Raw genomic sequence first — 26,504 nt, forward strand, 5'->3', positions numbered from 1 at the left:
TTCATGAGGGAAAGGTCATGCCATTGCTAGGAAGACAGCCTTCACTGTAGAGACTCATAACTGGGCACAGTGTAGGTAACAATTTAAGAGATGGCTTTGGGCTGATTGTTTGGTAGCCCCAGAGAAGCAGACCTAGGAGCTATGGGCCAAGGACTTGGTCTATTGTAGGTAACAGGCCCCAGAGCTTCCTTGCTGGGGCACCCAGAGTGATGAAGACAGATGAAAAGTCTAACCACTGATCTTGAAAGCCAAGCCCAATCTGTAGCCAGGAAAAGCTAAGCTCACTTATGAACATGGGTTAGATATGTAAAAGAACATCAGGGCCAGTGAGACGACTCAGTATATAAAGGGCTTGCAGCCAAGCCTGAGGATCTGGTTCCAACACTGGGACCCACAGGGTAGAAGGAGAACTGGCTCCAGCAAACTATCCTTTGACCTTCACATGTGTGCTGTGGCATGTGTACATCTCTCTTCCCCAATCAATATATAAAACACAAAAAATAATAATAAGGGGGAAAATATCCTAGCAAACCAGGGTTGGAAGACAACAGTCTTCACACAGAAAAGACGAGCAATAAACAAGTGAGACACCTTTCATAAATGTTACACTCGATAATAAAACCTTAAAGAATCTCTTTAAAGTTAGAAATAAAGAAAGATGGTCTCCTATCACTGACTCAGTTCATGGTAAAGGGGCTGAGCTCCCAGTAAGACTGCAAGAGTAAATAAAACAGACAAAGAATCCAGGTGTGGTGTAGTAGGCCTGCAGCCCCAGCTATATGGAAGGTAAAGGCAGGAGGATCAAGAGTTCAAGGCTAGCCTAGGCTATAGGATAAGTTCAAATCCAGGTGAGCAGCTCAATGAGACCCTGTCTCAGAATGTAAATAGTAAAAAGGACTGGGTCTGTAGCTCAGTGGCAGAGTGACAGGGAGGGGCTGGGGTATGGCTCAATGAGAGAGCGCCAGCCTACCATGCACAGTCTCTTGGGTAGTTAAGCAGTAAATGCTTTAAGAAATGAATAAAGAAAGATGGATGAATGGAGAGAAGGAAGGGAGGAAGGAAGGAAGAAGAGAAAGAGGGGAGCAGGGAAGGAGGGAAGGAGGGAAGGAAGGAGGGAGGGAGGGAGGGAGGAAGGGAGGGAGGAAGGAAGGAAAGAAAGAAAGAAAGAAAGAAAGAAAGAAAGAAAGAAAGAAAGAAAGAAAGAAAGAAAGGAAGGAAGGAAGGAAGAAAGAAAGAAAGAAAAGCTCATAAATACATTCAAGTGCATATGGAAATAGAAGTGGGGGCAGAAAGTTGGGTGGAGCTCCTTCAGAACACAAAAATTGGGAAAGCCTTATTATCTATGCAGAAGTATGCCAGAGAAGACTCAGAAGTTGGATGTAATTGGAAGTTAGTTCATTTTACATATGTGATTCTGATGAGCATGCCATGTGTAGACCCACAGACAAGATGTCAGGCAGCTTCTGGGAAGGATTAACATTCAGTCACTGTTTGGCCCAGCTGTTGTGGGACAGTTGTCCACTGTGTGAAGGTGTATTGCTGTGATTGGTGTAATAGAAAGCTGAAGGGCCAATAGCTAGGCATAAGGGATAGGTGGGGCTTCTGGGCAGAGAGCAAACTCTAGAAAGAAAAAAGTGGAGAAAGCAGGATGGACAGTATGGAGATGGGGTAACAAGTCTCATGGAAGAACACAGATGAAAATATATGGGTTAAATTAAGTTATAAGAACTAGTTAGGAACAAGCCTAAGCTAAGGCAACAAGGCTAAACACATTAAAGAGCAAGAACATTGGCTCCAAAGTCACCACAGGGGTACTTAGAAGTGGAAAAGGGTCACTGAGATGAGACCAAAGCATAGAGACCAAGCCTGAAGGAGACCCACTTGCTGACTTTGAAGATGGGAAGGAACTATGAGACACCCAACAAGGTGACCTCCAGCAGCTAGAATAGCCCTGCTGACAGGTAGCTTCCCACATACTAAACCTCAGGCTCCCAACATGGAACTGATTTCTACTTACTCATTAATGATCACAGAACCCAGCTCCTCTTCAGAGTGTCTGGAGGGGACACTGTGCTATGGGCAACATGGTTTAGTCATAAAACTCACACTAGACTTGGGACCTAAAGGTCTCTAATAGCATGTTTCTGTTCTGTAAAGCACTCAGTGTTTGGCAATCTGTTGATGGCAGTGATAGAAAACACATGCCCAACATGGAGGGCTGGCTAAATAATCCACAGCAGGGCTTGGCTGCAGGAAGGATGGCGGGAGCCACCAGGAAATGGACAGATGTGCAGTAACCACTTCATTGTGAGGGAAGAGAATGCAAAAGTCCACATTCCACCCAAGAACGGTAATACAAATATGGAGATTTGTTTCTGTTGTCAAAGAGAAGGGTAGAGATCTGGGAAGACAGTTCATTCAGTAAAGTGTCTACCTTGCAACCTGAGTTTGATCCACAGAACCCAAGTTAAACAAAACAAAACAAAAAACCTGGGCATAGCTGACACTCACTTGTAAACCGAGTGGTTGGGAGTTAGAGACAAGAGGATCCCTAGAATGCTCAGTGAGCCCCAAGCCCTTAAGAGACAGGCAAACAGTACCTGAGGAACAAGAGCTGAGGTTGACCTCTGGCCTCTATTAGAATGTGTACATGTGTACATTGCACACATATGTGCACCTGCACACACATGAACACATACCTACAAAGGGTAGACCAAAATTCAAGTAGGCATAATTACCCATGAGGTGTAGTAACAGGCAAGAGAACCTAGACTTCCCAGCACATCATTTTTCTATAGCTTTGACTCTGTAATAATGTAAATGGTTACAAATGAAAATAAACTTAAAAAGCCCTAGCCATTTCTCTCAGGTGAAATGATCTTTACAGAAACTAACTGCTAATAAGCAAGGCAAAAGAACACAACACCTGAAATGAATGTGTCTGGTTATCTACAAGTTTGTGATGAAAGCAGGTAAGCAAAGAATGCTGTTGAGTGATTTTTTTTTTTAAGCTCAGCATCTTGACTGTGAATGCAGGAGAGAATTAAACCTAAGGATAAACACTTACATTGCATTAGTAGTTTTTTTGATTACTCTGTTGGAATCACAGGTTTACAGTCAGTATAATAGTCAGGTAAAGAAAATAAGAACATTGGGGTTTCTTTAAAAAATGCATTTTAGTATAAGGCAAATTTAGAATAAGATATGATTTTAAGGATAACGGTATTTTATTTGAATTGGGAATATCACTATGACCATATGGTGTTAAAAATACATCTTTACTGGGGCTGAGAGATGGCTCAATGGTTAAGAGCACTAGCTGCTCTTCCTGAAGACACAGGTTCAATTTCCAGGATACACAATGGTGGCTCACAACCAGTTCTAGTGGATCTGACACCCTCTTCTGGCCTCCATGAACACCAGGCACACATATGATACATAAATGTGCATATAGGCAAAACACTTATGAATGTGAAAGTAAATCTAACAAAAATGTTTAATGTATTTCCTCTCCTGACCAGAAAGGTTTAGAAGCAATGATGAGATGGTAGCAATGAGCTCGCTCAGCTTTTGATTCTTAGGTTTTGATTTTTAAATGTTATTTGACACTATTTAAAACCCAGGCCCATGTAGAAACAGCTCATATGAGCTTGGACCAGAAAGGCCCCATGTCCTGGAACATCATGTAACACCAGAAAACCAGATCTCCTCATGCCAAGAAATCTAGAGCATGAAGGGATAACGATGGGTGAATTTAGGACTCAAAGGACAGCAATGGGGGTAAAGGAGATAGACAACTCTGTGGGCAAAGTGCTCACCACACAAGCACAAGGTCCTGAGTTTGAATCCCTACACAAAGCTGGACATGGTAGCATATGTCCATAATCCCTGTGTTCCTATGGACAGATAAGAGGGTGGAAGCAGGAGATTCCCTGAAGTTCAGGGGCCAGCTCACCTGGTGTTGCACAGCAGGCAAAAGACACTGTCTCATACAAGATGAAGGTGAGGACTTCATACATGCACCATGGCATGCACAGACAGACAGACAGACAGACACACATGACTAAAATAGAGCAATGAGTACAGATAGATGCCTGGAACACACTGAATATAAAAACATATGCTTTCATAATTATTGCAATGGTAGGAAAGAAACAGAACAAAAAGAAAAAAAAGAAAGCAAATCTGTTTAACACCGGAAGAAGGAGGCAGTGCCTTACTTTGATAATTTATAAATGAGTGTTTTTCTGCCTTCCTGGCTTTGAAGGTACCTACACAATGTGAGGGATTAGGGCAAGGGCTTCCCTTCAAAGTTCCAGAGACAAAGTGAGTAAAGGTTGAGAGAATAAAAAAAAATTCCATTCTGAATGTTCAAAGAAAACAGTTCAGGTAAAACAGTATGCATGGGTGAGTAGATAAAACACTGATGGGGAACTGGTGGAGTAGGGATCAGGGATCAGGCAGTTCACTTTCACCTGCTGCTCTATTTGGCATAACTCCCTGCTCTTTATCTACCTCAACATGTGCAGAGAACCAAGGATATGCTGAGAGTGCAGGAAGGAGGGAAGGCAGGAAGGAGAGGGAGATGCAAAAGTGAAAGCACATTTCATCAAGTTTTTGTGAAGAACTTCTGGTTCAAAGGACATGGAGGGACAGAGGAGTGCTAAGTGGTTCCACTAGAAGGAATCATGCAAGGACCTCTCTGGTGCCTAGGTGTTGTCAATAGGACATGGCACTGGGAAAAAGGGCAGAAGACTCTTAGAAAAAAGAAAAAGAGATGTAATCTATAGTGACAGAGAGAAGACAAGTGACTACCAATGGATGAGGAGGGCTTCAACGGAGGGAAGCAGGAGTGTAAGAATGCTTCTAGGAATGTCAGATGTGGCTGATACTTTGGTCCACATAGTGCTTGGCTCACCTACTAGGACCAATAAATTTTTTTTTTTTTTTTTTTTTGGTTTTTCGAGACAGGGTTTCTCTGTGTAGCTTTGCGCCTTTCCTGGAACTCACTTGGTAGCCCAGGCTGGCCTCGAACTCACAGAAATCCGCCTGGCTCTGCCTCCCGAGTGCTGGGATTAAAGGCGTGCGCCACCACCGCCCGGCTGACCAATAAATATTAAGTTGTAACAATTAGTTTTCCGCAGACACATTTTTCTTCTAAGCGTTTCAAAGTCTGTTTCCATCATATTTTTTTCATTCACTGGGAATTTTTTTGATTAGATGTAAAAGACAGATATACTCTTATTTTTCTTAAGTAAATAGGCTCAGCCCCAGTGACAGATAGCTCCCATCCAGATAGTTTACACTGTGGAGATTCTACATAGCTTTCCAGAAAGGTGGGCTTGGTGAAACTTTTGCACATGTAGGTGTAAGATTTGCTTCCTAACTCACAGCCAGTACCCAGAAGAGACTCCTACAACCCAGTGAAAGGACAGCAATGAGTCACCAGGATCTAATTACACAGGAACTACTTCCAAACATCACCACTCACTGCTTGTAATTTGGCTCTTCATCTTTTTCTCTTTTATCAGAACGTGGAGCTGGTGGAATGTGTGGTATTCATCCATGCCAGCAGAGCCTATCTACATACATCCCTCCTAGATGCCCAGACCCTCCAATGTTTATTATAGCCCTTGACACTACATTGAGTCTTTCCCTCAGCCCATCCTTGGATCCGTGTGATAGATTTTTCCATCACATCCTATTGCTCTGTGCTGTCTCCAGACACACCCTGCAGCAGGAGGTCCTGCCACCCAGAAGAACATTTCCCTCCACAGCACAAGCTAACACTGGATCCTCCATGCCTAGAACAGCACCTGGAGACAGAGCCTGCTCTCGAAAGGCAGCTGTACCCATGATGCTCTATGCCAGACAAGCTGTACCAGTCTGGTAGCTAACTGTGATGTAGAATTTAAAAGTCAGTTGGCTGTGCTATCTAATTTGGGGTACCATGCTGGAACAGCCTTGAGTTTCCCCCTTTATTCTAAATTCTCTGGCCATTTGATAGGACCCTAATTTTCTCATCTTAGCCCATCCTGCCCCCAGTGTCTGATTTCATTCCTGCCTCTTCTCTTCCTCTCCAAGCACAACCCCTTTTAGCCATCTTGGAGTCCCTCCAGCACCCGAGGAGGAGTCATTTTAGAAGGAACATCAACACTCCCTAAAGGAGAGGTCCTTATCATCATCTTTCTATTGGGAATCCCCAGTTCCTGGGGTGTGGTGTTTAATATTGGCAATTTGACATCACCTACAATTACCTAGGAGACACACCTTTGGCCATGTCTGTGAGGGGGTTTCCAGAACTGAGGTGAGAAGACCCACTCTGAATACGGGTATCCCTATCCATGGGCTGGGGGCCTGGACTGAGTAAAAAGGAGAAAATGCACTGAGCATCAGCAATCATTCCTTTCTGCTTCCTGACTGTGGATGATCATGTGACCAGCTGGCTCACATTCCTGTTCCTATGACTTCCCTGCCTTTATAGACAGTACTGCAACTGTAATCCAAAATAAAGCTTCCTTCCTCCTTAAGCTGCTGTGTCAGGTATTTGGTTATAGCACCAGGAAAAGCTACTAACACTTGGGGCCATGAGACACGTACCTGCCCCTCCACGATCCACTTGCAGATGGCTGTCTTCCCGTCATAGCCGGGTCGGAACTGAAGTGTGGCTGAGCGAGGGCTGATGTTGGAAATCACCAGGTTGGATGGAGCCCCAGGAAGGTCTAGAGGAGGAGGAGAGAGGCAGGAAGAGAGTTAACTCCTGCCACAGCTTAGGGAAGGTGCCAAGCAAGTTAGGGAGGAAACAGCTTCAAAATTACTTTTTACTGCAAAAGGCACTTGTTTACCAAGCCATGAAAGTGAGAAGTAGTGCAGCTTCCCCCAGCAAGACCTCACAGCAGGATGCTTCCTCTAACAGGGTCACCTGCTGTGCTCCAGGCCATCTCGAGTGGCATTAAGAGACTCCTGTCTTGTTCATCTCTATCCAGAGCAGATAATTAATAGGTGCTTGTTGTGCACAGATAGACAAGGGAACATGATTATGTCCTCCAGGCTCCTGCCCTGGCATCAAGAAAGGAGTGTCTAATTCCTTTTCCCTGCTCCCATGATGCTCTGGAAGTCAGGGTTGAGGAGGGGATGGAACTCTGTAGGTCTTGGATTTGGTTTCCAAGACAACCAAAAGCTGGTGACAGTGCAGAACTCTTTTTGTGGGACTCAGTTATTCTGGGAATGACATAGGTGGAAGGTGAACCCTATCATCTGAAGATTTCCCGGGCTGAGGCCCACTCACACACAGAGACACTGCTTGCCTGTTATCTAGGAGACCAGGCTTACTTGCAAGTTCAACAAAGTGTTTAAAATGAGAAATTTCCTAGAGGAAGATAATGGGTTAAAGAGAAAAAAAGAAAAAAATGCAAACACAAGCTACCTTATAAAGACATGACAAAGGGCTGGAGGCATCCCTCAGTGGGCAGTGTCCACCCAGCATCCACAAAGCCCTTGATGCCCAGCACTGCATAAAGCCAGTCATGACAGTGTCCCTCTGTGGTTCCAGGACTGAGATGGAGGCAGAAGAATCAGAAGTTCATGGCTATTCTTAGCTACATAGGAAGTTTGGGGCTAGCCTGGGATACAGGAAACCTTGTCTTGAAATTTTAAATAAATAAATAAATGGGACAAAACAAAAACAGACAAGAACAAGGCTGGGGTGTCGCTCAGTGGTAGAGGACTTGCCTAGCATACACAGCTCAGGGGTCCATCTCCAGGATCTAAGAGGAAGAAAGAAAGAGAGAGGAGGTGGGTATGGGGAGGGGAGTGACAGGGAGAGAGGGAAGAAGAGAGAGGAAGGGAACAAGGGAAGAAGGAGAGAGGAAGAAAGGAAAGAAAACCCGCTTGATGTCTTCAGGTTTCTGGGAGAAGGATGTCCTAGCTCGCATGGCTGGAGTATTTGAAGGCAGGTCTTGCCACGGGATAATAAAGCCCCTTTGGTAACAGCTTGCTATTGTCACAAGCAGGGTCTCTAGGATCTCAAGGGTCCTTCTGCATGTGGCTTAATGAATTTGAAGCAGAAAATGTTTAAAGTGAAGGACAAGTGTCTCTTCTTTCTAGTCTTTCGCTCTCTGGATTCTTAAACCGGCTCTTCAGTGACTAATGGACGTAAACCTCCAGCCTGGTAAACAAAAGCCTGCCCCTCGGAAAGGCTCATCGCTGCAGGAGGCTCTTCCTGCGGATGCTACTGAGTGTCTTAGCGTAGCCCTCCAGCTACAGGTGATCCGGCTTTCAGGCAGCTTGCAATTCCCCTTCACAGCAGCTACCAGAGGCTTACTCAGAGCACATGCCTCCATCTTTCTTCTGAGCTTCCCCTCTGCAGTTCCTGGAGACATATAGTCTGGAGACAGTCATGCTGGATGTAGAGAGGCCTTCCAGAGGTCAGTGTACTCATTCCCTATCAGGGATGGACAGTGTCCAGGTCACAAAACCTTGTGACTCACACCAGGTGTGCTGCCTATGTTCTCCCTGGTGCCGGCTCCATTTTTAACACATCAGACAGTGCCCACATCATGGCCGTTGCTACGATTGGACTAATTCTGTTTCAAATCTGTGGTTTAGGTGCTGTAAGTTTTATGGGAACCAGATATTTAGGAAAACCAATGCGTATGGGCTGGGGTGATGACTTAGTTGGTAAAGTCTAAAAAAAAAAATGCTACTTGCACAAGCATGAGGAACTGAATTCAGATTCTCAGAATACAGTGTAATAGGCCAATGGAAAATCATTCTGTCCCTGGCCTGTCCCTGAACCCATAACTTGGAAACCCCCACTCCCATGACTCAGGGTTAACTGCCAAGCAATACTTCTGACTAGGCTGTACTTTTCTACCAGCTCACTGTGCATGCTCCAAAGATGCTATGAAAACCTGTCCCTCCACCAGCCCACTGCTATCTCTGTTTTCCCACTCAAGAGGCAGTTGTCGGCCTGAGGGTCTCTCCAACAAATCTCTTGTGTGAGGTTTGGTACACAGTGTGACTTTGTGGTGCTCCCTGGCTTCCCAGTGGAAGATACTCCTGTGCTGGAAAACCAGTTCCCAGAACCCACATAAAAAGCCGGGTGTGGTGACCGACACCTGTAATCTCAGTTCTGGGGAAACGGAAGCCTGTCTGGCAGCCACTCTGGCCAATCAGTGAGTTCCAGGTTCAGTGAGCGATTCTGTCTCAAAATAAGATGAAAAGGAATGGAAGAAGGCACCGGATGCTGGCCTCTGACCATGACATGCATGTGTGCACATGGATCCACACACAATAAACAAACAAACAAACAAACAAACAAACGGGAATCTTTCTACACGCAGAAGACTTAAAGCACTGCTATACTGCCTTAATGTGATGGTCTTCCATGCATATGGGACTTAACCAGAGGCAACATCAGGAGCCTTCCCTCACCTCTACAGACTAGTTCCTCGGGTGGGACCCAACTCTTAGGGGCTTGACAAACACCTGTAATTCCGGTACCCATGTCAGTGTCAGGGCTACTACCTTGGACAATGGCCACCATGTGCAGGTGGGAAGAAAGGCTTGGTCACATCGTCCCCTGCTGGGGGGGACTCCCACATTCAATGGAGTGCCATCTCTGGTGGACAACAAGGGAGGTCATTCTGTGGATCCTGCTGCTGCTCAATCTCCTCTTTCTACCTCCACACCAAGTTTGGACTTAGAGGAAGTATGTTTAGAGTGGCACACTGAGGCGAGGTGAGGATGGACATAGGGGACTCCTGAGGGCTCCTTTCAATACACACATTTCATTTGTTTTACATTACTTTTAGATACACGTAGCACTCTCCAGAGCAAGCAATCAGGTTATGAAAATGAACTGGAAGTGGGGAGCAAATATGAGTTAAGTTCACGTGAGTTATTCGGTCCTCTATCAATAAGGTTGTCATATTTTTCAAATAAGGCAAATTGACATGTGTGTGTGTGTGTGTGTGTGTGTGTGTGTGTGTGTGTGTGTGTAGTATATGTGCATGTGTATATGCAGGTGCACATGCCTGTGCATGTACAAAACCTGAGGAGGTCATCACTCTATCACTCTCCACCTCAGTCCTTTGAGACAGGGTCTCTCACTGAATATGGAGCTAGGCTGGCAGCCATTGAATCCCAGCCATCCTGTTTCTGCCCGCCCATCCCTGTTAGTGTTGGGGTTACAGGTTTGTGCCTCAGCTGCACCTGGCTTCTTTACATGGGTTTCAGGATCCAAACTCAGGTCTTCTTGCTTATACAGCAAGTGCTCTTAACCATGAGTCATCTCTCCAGCCCCTTCAATGGACATCTTTTAAATGGTAGGAGATGGAACAGTTTTCATTGAAGGGCTGAACCACTAGACCCATGTCTATACCCCCTATCCCCATATTCACAGCTATTTGCGAGGTTTCTGGAAACATATCCCCATCTTAAACGGGAGCTTTAAAACTGGAGAGCACAAGTCGGGGGTGGATTTCTGGAGCTGATGGGTGTGTGGCTAAGCACTGAGTAAGATCCTGTGGGTTCCAGAGTGACACACAGAAGGAGTGGAAGTCATTTCCACGCTAATGAGCAGGCTGCAGCAGTGGCTTGCTGAACGGCCACCCACAACCTGCAGCTCTCTCTCTCTCTCTCTCTCTCTCTCTCTCTCTCTCTCTCTCTCTCTCTCTCTCCATCTTTCCTACTGTTTTCTCTTTCTTTCTCAGATTCAGTTATTTTATGTATATGAGTGTTTTGCCTATACAGATGTATGTGCACCTTGTGTGTACCTGGTGCCCTCAAAGATCAGAAACGGGCATTGGTTCCCCTAGAATTGGAGTTACAGACAGCTGTGAGCCACCATATGGTGCCAGACACTGAATCTGGGTCCTACGCGAGAGCGACAAGTGCTTTGAACGACTGATCCATCTCTCTAGCCCCACTTTGTCTCATTACAAAACCCAGTTCTTGAGGTTTCAGCAGCTGAAGCTCTAAGCTGTGTGGTCTTTTGGATTTTTGAGACAGGGTCTCATGTAACCCAGACTTGGCTGCCAACTTACTGTGTAGCCAAGGACTGCCTTATACTCTGGATGCACCTGCCTTTACTTGTGAAACCCTTGCATTCCATGCGTGCATCACCATACCTGGTTTGCTTGTGTGGAGATCAAACCCAAGACTTTGTGCACAACAGCTGAGCTGCAGCGCCAACCCCTCCCACACTCAATTTCAAACATATTTAATCCCCTTTCTCAAAGGCACCTATTGGCTGTGCACCCTGGAGGGTGGAAACCTTGGGCTGTGGAGACCTTGTTTTAGTCCCGTGGAGACCATTCCTCTCCTTCCCTTTCAAGCCACTTCTGTTTGCTCTCACACTCCGGGAGAGAGACACACACGATCAGATAAGGTGGAAGGCTAAGCTGAGGGTAGATCAGTGTCCTCTTCCTTCACACGTCTCAGCAGGAGGCCACGCCCTGCCCTAGGCTCTCCAGGCACTTGGTGGATTCTGCATGGAAATGCCACCGTATTGGAAGGTCAGAGGTTACAAGCACAGGAAAAGTTTGCATGACCGCTGACCTGGGGGTACTCCCGAAGAGATGGTGGACGATGTGGTCAGGCCCACACCTGCGGCGGTCACAGCAGCCACATCGATGGTGTAGGTGGTGAGAGATGACAGTCCTTGGATCTTGTACTCGTGGGTTGTGCTGTTGAGGGTGTGTGTGAGCCGAGAGTCATTCTTCCCATACACCTCCCAGGAGATCTGATAGCCTGCAAAGACAAGGGAAGAGCTGAGGCAGGCCCTCCACCAGACAGGCTGGCAGTCACCCCTCCTCCCTGAGGTGGTTTGGAACAGCAGGAGAGCACGCAGTGGTGAATGGAAGGAGACCAGGCTCATCCTCTGTGCTCCCACAGAAGCCTCTGCTGGGCCCTGTTCCCACCATACAGTTCTGTGAGAACAGGGTTCTGGGACCTCAGGAGCTGGGCGCATGGACTGGAGAGCTACAGCCCTGACTGCCAGCCTACAGTGCTGTGCTTAGCTTGTTCGTGTCGAATCAGGGGACATTCCAGCATGGTTCCCATCTTCATTAACAGCTGTTTTCATTACCTAGAGCCCCAACTTGGTGGCTCGCTCGAGGGTCCCTTTCTCTCTCTCTCTCTCTCTCTCTCTCTCTCTCTCTCTCTCTCTCTCTCTCTCTCTCTCTCTCTGTCTTTTGTGTGATGATTGGCAGGCTACTCTTCTGGTTTTCAAAGGGAAACATTTCCTTTTACCTGGCCCTATTTTCTGTTTTGCTTTGCCTCCGAGCTTTGCCCCCCTCCTTACTGAAGATGCTGTTTTCTAGAAAAAAAAATTTAATTTTCCTCCTGTTTCTCTTCTCAGTCTGGCGGGGCCTCGTGATCACAATTTATTCAGCCTCAGATTCTGTCGTGGCTTGGGGCTCAGAGAAAAAAAGCCCTAACTAGTGCCTGAGTCAACCCCTTTCGAGGGGAGCTGATGGGATTAGAGGGCGCTTAAAGTGTCTGGTAAAGAGGGGACAGTGATGGAGAGAGCTCCTGGGTCCTCGGGCGAAGGAAAACTGCTGAGGAAGCCAGCCTTTCCTTCTTCTCAGTCAATAAGCTCGGGGATATGGAAGCTCTAAGAGGCATCTTAGCTCCCTTTCTCTCAGATGAAAGTCATAAATAAAGTTAGAAACTGCTCCTGCGGGTAAAGAGGAACTTAGAGGATGGTGCCTCGGGACTTTAATATTTTGAAAAAAAAATTTAATGTCAGAACTCACCCCTTGCTCACTGTCCCCACAGTCATCACACAGTGTGATAACTACCAGGTACCTTTAGGGAGACTCGGATGTTGGAGGTGTAGCTGGGACAGCAAGGCAAGAAAGACCACTGGAGGGATGCTGGGGCCATGGAGGCCTTGAGGTTGCCTGAGCGCCTGAATTCCACTGGCCAGGGGTGGAACAGATCTCTGCCCAAGGCACATGGAGCATCAAGCCTCCCTACTCTGTGTAGTCTACCAGGGCATCAGGCCCTAGTCCCTGTTCCCTTCTCCCCATGGTGCTGGCAAGGGCTGTTCCCATGCTGTCTCTGGCTGCCACTTCCCATCCCCTCTTGCCCAGTGCCAAATCTTAGGCTCTCTTTCTTCACCTACTGCCCATACTGCAGAGTTTCCATGGCCGGGTGATAAGATCTGAGTACTCTGCTTCAACTTCCATGGCTGGGTGCTAAATCTGAGTACTCCACTTCAACTTCCATGGCCAGGTGCTAAGATCTGAGTACCCTCATTGGCTCTTTATGGCTAATTTGAAATTTTGAAGGAAAAAAAAAAACAATAAAAATGCCACTTCTAGCATTTGTGACTGTCAATTTGATGAGCTCTAGAATCTCCTAGGAGACAAGTCCCTGCATGTTTGTGAAGGATTTTCTAGATTGTATTAATTGAGGTAGGAAGATATATCCTAAACATAGATGGCACTCTCTCATCAGTTGGGGTCTCAGACTGAATAAAAAAGGGAGAAAGCCAGCTGAGCCCCAGCATTCATCTGGCTCCGCTTCCTGACTATGGATGCCATATGACCAGCTGCCTCAGGCTGTATCCCTCCAACTATTAGCCAAATTTGTTTATTGTCAGGTACCAGTAAGGAGAAAAGTAGCCCATACAGCATCAAACAATGTGTTGCCCTAGGGTTGCAACTATTTTCTTGTTTTTGACTTATTTTATTTTATTTTGAGACAGATCCCAGCATGCATCTGGATCAGGCTTGCCTTGAACTCACAGAGATCCACTTGGCTCTGCCTCCCTAATGCTAGGACTAAAGTTGTGTGCTACCACGCTGGGCCTTTTCTCTACGCAATGACTGACAGATCAAGGGCAGGTCAGCATTAGGGCATCCTACAATAGTGTTGTGAGGAGCAGAGGTGGGGTGGGGCGCTGGGGACTAGGGCCTGAGAGGCCATGTGATCCTATGTGGGCTTGGGAGATTCAGGGCTCCCCTGTGGCTGAGGCTAGGACCCATTCTGCTATTGGGCCAGTGAATTCCAGAGGGAAAGGCTGTCTCAAGGGATGTCCCAAGCATGTTACCTGGGCTAAACCATGCAACCCACAGGACACCACGCTTGATACTGAGATGCTATTTATCTTCACTTTACAAAGAAAGAAATAAACAAGGAGCCCCAGGAACTTGCTAGAAACCAACAGCCCTGCTACAGGGCCATCTTCTCCATCTGTGTCTAAACGGATTCCAGCACCACCCCTGGCTCTGGTGGGTTTTTTCTGATTAATCTTTAAACAGTGTGAGATTCCGGGTCACTCTGAGGGCCCGGGAAGAAGAAGCTTTGTTGAATGTTGCCACCTCATCTGCCAAGAAAGTCTATTTGTTTAAAAGCTGTTCTTTAGCAAAATTTACCAAACACAGCATCTTGTTCATCATGTCAACCTGGAGCCAAAACACAGCGATTTCAGTGTCTTCAGTAAGCACAGTGCTGCTGCTGTCTGCTCAAGTCCACATGGATCACACTGTATGCTCAACTCATTGCGGATACAAATGGACACCAATGGACAAGTGAAGAGCTGGGGCCGGGAGGGGCTCAGTCGATAAAGTGTTTGCAAGGGTTTGATCTCCCAGAACCTACATTTCAAAAGCCAGGTGTGGTGGTACAGGCTTGTAATGCCAGTGCTGGCGAGATGGAGACAGGCAGATAGATCCCTTGGGCACATCAGCCTGCCAGCTTAGCCTAATACATGAGCACCAGGCCAAGTCTCAAAAATCAAGGTGGGTAGTGCTTGGGGATCAACATCTGAGGTTGACTTCTGGTTTTCATCTGTACCCACATCTGCACACATATGCAAACCCACCCCCTACCCACCTACACATACACAGCCTACTCTGCTCTGGAGGGCAGAAGATTAGTTCCAGCAAGGAGAAAGCCCTGGCTGGGAACTTCCAATGAACAGTATAATGGGATATTGCCACAGGGCAGAGAACCGGACATTTGGTGTGTAAGGATGTCTCCCTTCTACTTACACACAGCCTTGGAGATCTGAGTGGTGGCTGCGGGCAGCTCCGGCCAGCAAGCACTTCATCTAACTTCGGCTTGTGGCAGGAGGGAGCAGAGTGAGGAGTTGCCTAGAGCCAGCATTCCCAGCCACCTCCAGCTCTGCATCTTACCTGCTGGGAACGGCCCTGCTAACTGAGACTAACGACCACAGCAGCTTCAGAAATAATTTTCTGTTGATCTGGAGTAAATTCTCTACCAGAGAGTAGTGCATCCAATCACAGACTGTCTGTCTGCATCCCGGCCCTCATAAATCAGGGTTTAGTGGGGGAAGAGTGGGAGACACTGCAATTTACAACACAAGCACAATGGGCAATTTACTGAGGCAGGTGCACGGCCGCCCTTGCTTGAAGCTTCCTTCTCGTTCTGGCCAAAAAATAAAACGGAGACATGGAATGGGGGTGGTCACCAAGGGCCAGGCTGATAAAGCATCATCTCCAACAGACACCCCACCATAAAGGTCACATTGCCCAGGACTAAACTTTTGGCTGTGTGTGCCTCCTGCAGCTGCCTTCAGCAGTGGGAGTTCTATACGTGATGTCTTTGAAGGAGGGGGTGCATGCTACCATTCCCTGACCTAGGCTCAGAAGGCCAGGTTTGTCTCTGTAAGCAGTCTTCTTCTTCTTCTTCTTCTTCTTCTTCTTCTTCTTCTTCTTCTTCTTCTTCTTCTTCTTCTTCTTCTTCTTCTTCTTCTTCTTCTCCTTCTTCTTCCCCCGCCACACCCCCTCTCTCTGTGTGTGTATATAGGCCAGAGGTCAATGTTTTCAATCCCTTTCCACCATAAGTTTTGAGATGGTGCGTCTTCCTGAGCCCAGAGTTCATCGATTCTGTGAGGTCTGTCCATGTTCTTGGTGCTGGGGATACAAGTGTGTTCTGTGTGTCTGACTTTTACATGGACTCTGGGGAATTAGGGTCACACACATTCTCTTTACTGACTGAACCATCTCCTGCACAGTGTTGACCTTCTGGGGGCTGCTGGCTTGTCCTAGGGAAGATTCACGGCTTTTTTTTTGGGGGGGGGCGGCGCCTGCCATCAGGCAGTGCTGGAGTGCTGAGTGAGTGACACTGAAGGTGGGTGGCACAGGGGAATTTGGGCTGGATGGCATCCAGCTAATGACACTGTCATTTGGTCTCGATAGTGCTTCTCAGGGCAGCAGGCATCACCCCCAGCTTCTGCAAACACATGTTTTTACAGTGTGAGCAGGAGTGGACAGATGCACAGGCTGGACAGTGAGGAGTGGACAACTTTGGTCCTGATATGAAGGACAGAGTCCGCCTGAAGCTCTGCTAGCAGCGGGGCGGCCTCTTTACTCAGCCGAGGCCATGGTGGAAGCAGGCCAGCAGAATCCAACTGGGAGACATCCCAGCTCTGAGGGTCAAGCTCTATCATAAACACTCGCTAGCCGCTTGTGACTACAGGTATTTGTTTAAATAAAGTATGAAAATGAGTTCATTAGGCCCCATTAGCTGGCGAGAGCAGATGATCATAAATTGGAGGTCCTGGCAACTAGCTTTCAGCCATGGAATGTTGGCTCAGCTCCCCTGGTCTCCCCTCAAGCTATAAAACAAGAATGAAGTATGGGGGCAGTTTGGAAGGAGTGTAGGAGTTCAGGAGGTTTAGGGGGTGCAGATCTGGGACAGGGGAAACCCTTCTGGGTTAGGATGCCTACTGAAGAGTCTTGGACAGTTTCTAGAACACAGTACACGTCTTGAGGCCATTTGGACAGGCAAGACTGCTGCCCCTCTCACTCTGCAGCCTCCTTTCCAGATCTGATCTAGACAGACTTCCTTTCTGGGGCTGTAGAGATGGCTTGGTGAGTTATATGCTTGCTATGCACACGTGAGGATTTAAATTTGGTCCCCCAGTAACCATGTAAAAAGTGTGGTATCTGTTTGTAATCCTGGCACCGGGGAGATGGAGATAAGCAGATTCCCAGGGCTCACTGGCCAGCCAGTCTAGTTGGCTTGCTGAGTTCCAGGCCAATGAGAGACCCTGTTTTAAAAAACAAAGTATCATGCCTGGGGAAAGACAACTGAGGATGTCTTCTGGCCTCCACACACATGTGCGCACACACACACACACACACACACACACACACACACACACACACACACACACCACAGAGCTCCTATTACACAGATGTACTATCATCTCTCTGTTACATTTGTTCCTGCCCTCTGTGTGACATAAAGATATATTCACCTGCATCAGGTCTCTGCTGCCTACCCAGTCCCTGTCTGTCCCTTCTGGGTTGGTTTCCTTCTGCTCCAAGCTCAGGGAAACAGTCTTATTTACATGTTCTGTATCTTGCAGCCATCCACAACAGACCTGGGCTTTGATGCCCTACCCCAGTAGCAGCCATCTCTGTCCTGCAGTGAGGACACAGTCCAGTACAGGCGGAATCAGGTAGACAGGTGCATGCATATTACTCAACAGTCAGGGTTTGAGATGGGGTTAGCTCCGAGGCCCTATGTGTGATTTGTGAATGACTGTGAGAGGCTCTGGGAGACACAGCTGATCAAAGAATATCCCATCCTGAGTAGTGTCTGGGCTGGTTGCCAGGGTCACTGCTGAGACCTTCCAGTGGTAGTGGCCCTGTTGCTGGGACAGTCTGGAACATTCCTTGCCTGTTCCTACCTCATGAGCCAGCTTGAGAAAGTTGTTTCAAGACCATGGTGAGCCACACACCTGTGGACTCATCTTATCTGGGCACAGCAGAGATCTGGGCAGGCCCTTGACTACAAAAGGACAGATGACATGGGCTGACTCTTAGCGGAGGAAGGGAGGTGGCTGAACCCATGTGGATCCATGGACTGAGCAGCAGGGTGGTACCCAGGTGGTGGCCAGAGTACATTGCACACACACTTTTTTTTTTTAAACTTTGTATGTGTTAATGTTTGCAGATGTGCATACATCTGTGTGCAATGTGTTATGTTGAAAAAGGTCTCTCAATAGCCTTTATCTAGCCAATTAAACTAGGCTGGCTGGCCAGAAAGCCCAAGGATCTACTTGTCTATCTCCCCAACACTGAGGTTACAAATACATGGATCACCAGTCTGGCTTTCTAAAATAGGTTCTGGGAACTGAACTCATGTCCTCACTGATTGAGGCATCTCCTCAGCCCCATAGGTGTTATTATTAAATATGTTATTTTTACATTTTTCCGTGCACACGTATTGAAGTCATTTGGACTTAACATACAGCACTGCTAGGTATTTCTTTGGCCCTGCGCTTTAGGAAACCCAATGAGGGCCATGGACGGGGAGGTGGGGACCTTCCAGGTTGACCAGGAGTGCAGTTTGCACCTTACTCCCAGCATGTGATGATACAGAGATGGGAAAGCAGTTACCAGAGGCCACTTCTGAGCTGTGCAATCATGGGGACCTCCACCCCCAGAGTCCTTGCTGCCCAGTTGGGGTAGAGGACATGAGCAATCATAGAGCATGACAAGTAGCATGTTGCAGTATTGAGGAGCCTGGCACTGGGGAGTCCAGGACACTCACGGGGGAGGGGCCCACAGTACAGCCTGATGGCAGCCACAGGTCACCTCGCCTATCTTATCTCAATATGGCATGTCTGCACAGTTCTCGGACACAGCTCAATGGAAGAACACGAATTTCCTTCAGCAACTTTTGGGAAACCAGGGGATTATTTACTGCCTAGCATTTGGGAGGCCTTAGCTTCAATCCATTGTGCCACATAAAGAAACAAGCCAAATATCAAGAGTCTTGTGAAGGTGAGCTGTTCCCCAAGGCCCCTCCCATTGGTGGAAGGGTTTACCGTGAAGGGCCAGCCATGCACAGTTTACCCTGAGCTCGACTCATCGAGATCCAGGGGCCAAGGACCCCTTTGAGGCCAGGCTCTTCATCCCACAGCACTTCCATAGCCTTAGGTTTCCCACTCCAGTGTGGTGGGGCAGGAGCTGATCTGGGATTTGAAGCCAGGAGATCAGGGCCTTGTCCTGGCCTTGCAACTCACAACAGAAGGTGGAGGGTGGAGATGTCAGCACTGTCGTCACTGCCCTACTAGGAGAGCATTAGATATGGATGCACACAGTAGGTGTGTTTGCTGAATACAGGCTCTCCCAGCCTCAGTTTCCTTACCTGTAACATGGCCAGAATATCAGTAAGATTCTACATTGCTATGAGAACTGAGCTAAATACACAAAAGCTACAAAGACAGAGAGAGAGAGAGAGAGAGAGAGAGAGAGAGAGAGAGAGAGAGAGAGAGAGAGAGAGAGAGAGACTGAGGCTGATTCTGGTTGCCCAAAAAGAACTGTGCAGCATCTGAAGCAGAGACTTAACTCCCAGCTCTGAGGCTTCTGTCTGCACAAGGAGATAAGCCACACCTCCTACTTGGCCCCGGCCTCAGGATAATGACCACCACACATCCAGGAAGACATGTCAGTTACTCCCGGAACTGGGTCCACTCTTAGTAGCTTTGTTTGACATGGAGGCCACCCCTTCTTGTTAGGGCACACTTCCCGTGTTCCTTTCCAGACAAAAAGGCTGCTTACCCATAATGATGCCATTTCTCTCCAGGGGCTCCTGCCAGCTGACCTTGAGAGAGGTGTCCAGAATCTCCGTGAAACTCAGGTGCCCCACAGCTCCCGGTTCTACCAATTAAAAATAAAGACATGTGTTAACCCTAGAGCTTGCTGTTCTTTGATCAGACCGGTGTGGACAGCTTTCACTGCAGAACAGAAGTGGTGAGACGGGCCAGCAGAAGCCTGTAGGGAAGAATCGCCAGGAGGCGCACGGCCCGGATGAGGGGCCGGGTGCTGAGGTGAGCTCTCTGTTCTTGAGTGTGTTACTTTGCCAGCTCCACACCGACACACAAGTGAGGTGAAGAAAGTGGCCACAGGAAATTCAGGCACAGCTTCTATCTTTCTCCCTGATCCAATCCAGTAGAATAATCTGCATGGTTGGACCTGGAAATCAATTGCTTGCTAGAATCTTCCATTAAGGGGATGGGGTGTGGCTCTGTAGTAGAATAACCTGCCTAGAAGTCCCCAGTGAGGGGCTTGGCTTTGCAAGAACACTTGACTAGAATCTCCCAGTGAGAAGAGCCAGGAGTCTTGCTTTTATGGCACTCATATACCTTATGAAAGGCAGAAATGGAGCCTAGGGCCAAGGGTAGGTAGTGTCTGTTCACCCAACCCAGAGGTCTAGTTTCTCCTGTCTCTCTTTCTTTCTCTTTCTTTCTTTCTTTCTTTCTTTCTTTCTTTCTTTCTTTCTTTCTTTCTTTCTTTCTTTCTTTCTTTCTTTCTTTCTTTCTCTCTCTCTCTCTCTCTCTCTCTCTCTCTCTCTCTTTCCTTCCTTCCTTCCTTCCTTCCTTCCTTCCTTCCTTCCTTCCTTCCTTCCTTCCTTCCTTCCTTCCTTCTTTTTCCCCCAAGACAGGGTTTCTCTGTGAAACAGTCCTGGCTGTCCTGGAACTCACTCTGGAGAATAGGCTGGCCTCGAACTCACAGACACCTGCCTGCCTTTGCCTCCTGAGTGCTGGGATTAAAGGCATGCGCCACCAGAGCTCTAGTTTCTGAATACTACTCTCCCAAGGGATTTTCAGGAGCAAGACAAGGTGCCCACAGAAGGCCCACACCACTGCATCCTGCCTAAGGGAAAAGAAGGTGTTTGGAGAACACAGTACACTTCCCCACACTCCTCTCAGCTGAGGAGCTGCTCTAGCCAGGGAGGGAGCACCCTTCTATCCAAGTCACCTTGCCACAGGCTCCCTTGCAACCCTGCTGGGCACAGTCTCACTGAGGGCTCCCCTGTGAAGTCAGGGCTCTTGTTTGGCCTGCAGGAGGGGAGGGCCACAGGCTCTTCTCTGGCTCCCACCAGCCTTGCCACACAAGCAGCAGCCAGTACCTCTCTCCCTCCTGGAACCATGACAAAGCCCCTAACACAACTTAGGAATTTTAAAACAGGTGCAGCCTCGGAAGCTGCACTCACGGGGGTGAGAGCAGCCAAGCCTTTGGAGAGGGGCGGAGACAAACGCCACTTCTCTCAGTGGAAGATGGTAAAACAGGATGGCTGTCAGAGCCCTGTCATCCTCCCCTGACCACAAGCTTCCAGAAAGACATTCTGACGGGTTTTGTGAAGCGGCTTGTTCTTTTGCGATCGATGTAGTAGCAGAGGAGGCTTGCTGCTACTTTTATATCCCCAGTGTTTCTGCTTCCTGGATTCTTGCCCGAATGCACTGTCCTCTAACTCTGCTAATGTCTAGGTTTCAATTTATATTCTTTTTCTCTACTGCGACCCTCCCCCAGCATGTTACTGTTTCACCGGGGCTCTGGAGAAGGCCTCCAGCTAGTGAAGCTTACGTCTGGGGCCCGAGCCCAAACAAGCTGTACCCCTAGAGTCAATTGCAACCCCACCCTCAATACCATCTTCACGAGGGCACAACATCCTTCTAAATAGGACAAATAGGCCCCCTAAAAATGGTAGTTTAGGGCCAAGGGAGATTCCTCCGTTGAGGATCTGAGTTCTTTTTCTATTTTATTATATTCATTTTCAGTTTTCCAATTTCACAGACATGTGTGGCTATATGCATGTTTGTATGTATGGGGCGATCAATACACGTGCACAGGTGTGAGTGTGTACGTGTGTTCATGCAGAGGCCCAGGGTTGATGTTAGAATCATCCTAAAGGCTCTTCTAACCTATTCATTGAGGCAGGGCTCTCAATCAAACCCAGAGCTTGCCATATGGCTAGTCTTACTAGCTGGCTTGATTTGGGGATCCCCAGTCTCTGCCTTCTGAGGCTGGAATCACATTTTGCCATTCAGGGACACACTGATCTAAGGGCTTCCTTGTGCATTCCGCACTGTGACCCAGTTCAGGGAGTGACGTGACCACCTTCTGACTACGGGCCCTGGGAGGCTAAGCTCTGACACAAGGAGAGGGATACTCACTGTCCTCGTGGGTCCACACAAGCTGAGGCGAGCTTGGAGGCCCATCCCCTGGGGTGGTAAAGCACAGGACCGATGTGAAGTAGGCTGTGAACTTCTTCAAGTTTGTTATGTACCCATGGTGAATTCCATGGAAGTCGGGCGCAATAGTGACGACAGTGACAATCTCGGGGGCATCTGCTGGCCATGCCAGAAGCTGGTAGGGAAAGAGTTAAAGAAAAAGACCCCTTTCAATTGCATTTCTTCACTTAACTGTCTATCAAAATTTTAGTTTACAATTAGTATGTCTTTAAAGAAAGCAGAGTCACAATTCAATAAGTCTATAAATCCCACATCGTTTTTTCTTTCTCATATTTGGGGATAAAACCCAGAGCTTTAGGCAAGCACTCTACCCCAGATCCACACCCCAGCCCCTCACTGGGGGATTCTAGGCAGGTGCTCTACCCCAGATCCACACTCCCAGCCCCTCACTGGGGGATTCTAGGCAGGTGCTCTACCACTGAGCCACACCCCAGCCCCTCACTGGGGGATTCTAGGCAGGTGCTCTACCACTGAGCCACACCCCAGCCCCTCACTGGGGATTCTAGGCAGGTGCTCTACCACTGAGCCACACCCCAGCCCCTCACTGAGGATTCTAGGCAGGTTCTCTACCACTGAGTCACACCCCAGCCCCTCACTGGGGGATTCTAGGCAGGTGATCTACCACTGAGCCACACCCTCAGCCCCTCACTCGAGGATTCGAGGCAGAGGCTCTGCTACTAAGCTATACTCACCGGGGGGTATTTTAGACAAGCACTCTATCGCTGAGTTATATCCCTGTCGACTTTACAGGGTTTTATTAAGTTTCCCAGGCTGGCCTTGAACTTGTGGTTCTCTTGCCTCAGCCTCCCAAGTAGCTGAGACAGTAAGGCTTGGCTATAAATCCTGTTATATCTTATAATCTCATTTCAAAAAAGTTGACTTTAAAATATGTCTCATATATTTTTGTACATTTACAAATATATATTTATATACATGAATGAAATGGCTGCTTAACTCTTGTTACAGTAATGGACACTCCCTTAAACCTCCATCTTCTCTTAGGATATTACTAAGCATGGATTTTTTTTAATGGTGGGGGGGCAAAGATGACATCATCTGTTAATTCAACTAATTAGCATGAGGAGATAAACACAAATATTCTCCAGATAGATGTCTACACTGACTCAAAATGATTCGATAGGAACACTCTTAATGATTATAATTTATGTTACACTAGTTTCCTGGAGTGGATTTTAGGAGATAGGTTAGAATTTTAAGTAAAGGGCATATACAGGGGTTAGGGACACAGTACAACTAGAAGAGAGCTTGGTTAGCATGCAGGAAACCCTGGGTTCTAGCTCAGTACCACATAAACACAACATGGTGGCATATGCTTGTTGATCCCAGAACTAAGGAGGTGGAAACTGGAAAATCAAGAGTTCAAGGCCATATTCAGCCACACCGTTTGTGGCCAGCCTGGTCTACATGAAACACTGTTTTAGAAACAAAACAAGAAATAGTGTGTGTGTGTGTGTGTGTGTGTGTGTGTGTGCGCGTGTGCGTGTGCGTGTGCGTGTGCGTGTGCGTGTGCGTGTGCGTGTGCGTGTGTGTGTGTGTGTGTGTGTGTATGTATGTACATGTGCATGCTTCAGGAAAAGCCACTTTCACGATTTGGCAATTCTGTGTATGTGTATGAGTTTTAGTCTCTTGACACCATGCATCTCCAGAACTGATTGGTTCTGAAAGCCAGCGGACAGCAGGGCACAGAACACATCTGTGCAGATCAAACTGACAAGCCAGCCATCAGATGCGCACAGTGTTCTCACCACTCAGACCTGGCAGGAGAGTCAAGAGTGATGGAGTTTTGCGCCTTCAAAAAGGCATCTGCCCTTAGATACCTCCGAGGAAGAAGCAGTGGCATGGCACGCTCCTAGCTGGGCCTGCCCTCATCACAGACAAACACGCGTTTGAGGGAGCTGAACCCAAATGGAAAAGAAAAATGAACCAAGTGCTAGGGAATGACACTTTTAGAAGCTGAAAGCATCAGTGACTCACCTCTCTCCAAAGGGACTCCCTAAGTCTCCTGCATGAGGGGTTAGCGAACTCACTTTTGCACAATGGAGTCAGGCTCCCAAGTTCAACCAGGAGAAGTTGATGTAAAGGGAAGAAACTATGCTGTTGGAATGTGCACCGGAGCGCATCTAACCCGGCAACAGAGTCTGCTCATTAATTCAGTTTGGGTAGGGCAACCTGGCCCACACTCTCTGTTCTCCATTCTTTAAACAGAACCATCCCCAAAGCAGAGAACAAAATGGTCTCTTTGCTGAATGGGACCCTCCCTCTCATGAGTCCCTGCCCTTGACTCTGTGTTCTGCCTAGAGGATCCCCTTCTAGGAAGAAGTGGTTGGATACAGGCTGACTCCAATCATGCCACATAGACGATGATGATGATGAGTATGTATGTGTTTGTGTGCGATGAATGTGTGCACACGTGTATGCTGGTGTGCATGTATATGTGTGCCCATGGGTGTCCATCCATGTGGAGGCCAGAGGCTGACCTCGAGTGTCTTCCTCAGTCACTCTCCATCGTAGTTTCTGAGACAGGGTCTCTCACTGAACTTGGAGCTTACTCATTTCACTAGGCTGGCTGGCCAGCAAGCCCCAGGGATCTCCCGACTCTGCTTCCCTGATGCTGGGATGACAGGTGTGCACTGCCAAGCATGCATCTTTTAGTTTGATGGGTTCTGAGGGATCTCAAATCTTTATGCTTGTATGGCAAGCACTTTACTGACTGAACTGTCTCCCAGCCTTCCCTGAACCCCGTTAATCTGACTAGAGCCTGGTCCCCTGTGCCCTCTTATCAACTGATCATTCGGGTTTCTGGCCTGGGACAACTGATTAGACATCGGACAACTGGTGGCCCCACCAAGGTTTCGGTACTCAGCATTTGATGCCCTGAGTTTTCGATGATATAGGAAGGATGGAACCCAATGTATGATGTGATCGATACTGCCCATGAGTGCCATCTGGAGGTTCCCAAACCAGGCCAGGTACCTTGTATCCCTGGTTGATGCCGTTGATGAACTGCTGGGGCGGCGGGTTCCACAGGAAGTGCACGGTGGTGGAATTCACAGCTTCTGCCTGCACGTTCTGTGGTGGTGCTGTAGGCACTGCTCTCACGTGGAGGTGGAAGGCAGCACCACAAACGGCAGGAGGCACCGTGGGGAGAAGAGAGAAAAAAGAAACCTTAGTCACCACTCAGGGTCCAACAGCAATCACAGCACGGATGGGAAGGGAAGGGAATTCTCCCAAGCTTATCCTCATGTAACAAAGAAGGAGAGTTGGGTCATTTCCCATTTTCTGTGGGAGAGTTGCTTCTTTAAGGCAGAGGCAGGAAACTGCATTAGACCACCGTCTCACCCCACAGATGGGCCTTTCCCACAGATCTGAGACGAACAGCACACGAAACCCTTACTGTTTCCTCAATTACCCCCATTGCCACCTCAAATCATCACAGCCAAGGCAAGGTTTCATCTAGAGTGGCCTTCCACTGTTCTAAGCTCCCCTCCCCTTTCCAGTTTGTTTTTATTGTTCACTTGACACAACCTGGGAAGAAAGACACTCAACTGAAGAACTACCTGGATTAGATTAGTCTGTGGGGAATTGTCCTGATGGATGATGGATGTAGGAGGGCCCAGTCCACTGTGGGCAGCACCATTCCTAAGCAGGTGAACCTGGGTTTTACATTATAAGAAAGCTAGCTGAGCGTGAGCTAGTGAGTAGTGTTCCTCTGTGATTTTTGCCTGCAGTTCCTGCCCTGAATTACTTCCCTCAGTGATGAATTGTGACCTGGAAGTAAAGCCAAAAAAACACTTTCCTCTTCTAAGGTGCTCTAGTGATGCCATGGTGTGATATCATTAGTGATGTCATCATAGGGACAGAAAGGGAACTAATTCTAAATGTGTGTTTGTATGTAGCTGCACAAGTGTGTGCAGGTGTACACACCTGTGGAGGCCAGGGGCCAACCCCCAATTTTGTTCCTCTGACCCTGTCCACATTTTTGAAAGCTTTATTTATCTTTATGTGTATGGGTATTTTGCCTGCATGTATGTCTGTGTGCCGTGTGTGTGCCCGGGGTCCATGGAGGTCAGAGAGGGTGCTGGATTCACTGGAACTGAAGTTATGGATGGTTCTGAGCTGCCACATGGGTGCTGGGAACCGAATCTGGGTCCTCTGCAAGAACAAGTGCTCTTAACCACTAAGCCATAGCTCCAGCCCATTCTACCGTCTTTTTCTTTTGTTTTTGTTGTTGTTTTTTGATGCAAGTTCCCAGAGAGGATTATTTAAGGGGACCTGGAACTTGCTGATTAGACTAAGCTGGCTGGCTAGTGAACCCCAGGGACCTACCTTTCTAGTTCCCCAACACTGGGATTATAAGTATGTGCCTTTTTTTTTTGTTTTTTAGAGTGGGTTCTGGGGGTCACACTCAGGTCTTTGTGCTTCTTTAACCAGCTGCCCATGAAACTCAGAGGAGGAC

General features: G+C 47.8%; 1 protein-coding gene across 2 annotated transcripts in view; it reads right to left on the bottom strand.

The window, feature by feature from the left end:
* Sdk1 (sidekick cell adhesion molecule 1) overlaps positions 1-26,504 on the bottom strand; it is a 970,126-nt gene that overhangs the window by 165,937 nt on the left and 777,685 nt on the right. For both annotated transcript variants that reach the window (XM_052754191.1, XM_052754192.1), the window contains 5 exons: positions 25,022-25,137; positions 21,950-22,142; positions 19,554-19,652; positions 11,563-11,754; positions 6,601-6,722 (listed from right to left, as the gene is read on the bottom strand). In XM_052754191.1, coding sequence (XP_052610151.1) covers positions 6,601-6,722; positions 11,563-11,754; positions 19,554-19,652; positions 21,950-22,142; positions 25,022-25,137 — 722 coding nt within the window. The remainder of the gene's footprint in view (positions 1-6,600; positions 6,723-11,562; positions 11,755-19,553; positions 19,653-21,949; positions 22,143-25,021; positions 25,138-26,504) is intronic.

This window comes from Peromyscus californicus, unplaced genomic scaffold (genome assembly GCF_007827085.1).
Source record: "Peromyscus californicus insignis strain IS unplaced genomic scaffold, ASM782708v3 Scaffold_2__1_contigs__length_46816999, whole genome shotgun sequence".
Classification (NCBI taxonomy): Eukaryota; Metazoa; Chordata; class Mammalia; order Rodentia; family Cricetidae; genus Peromyscus; species Peromyscus californicus.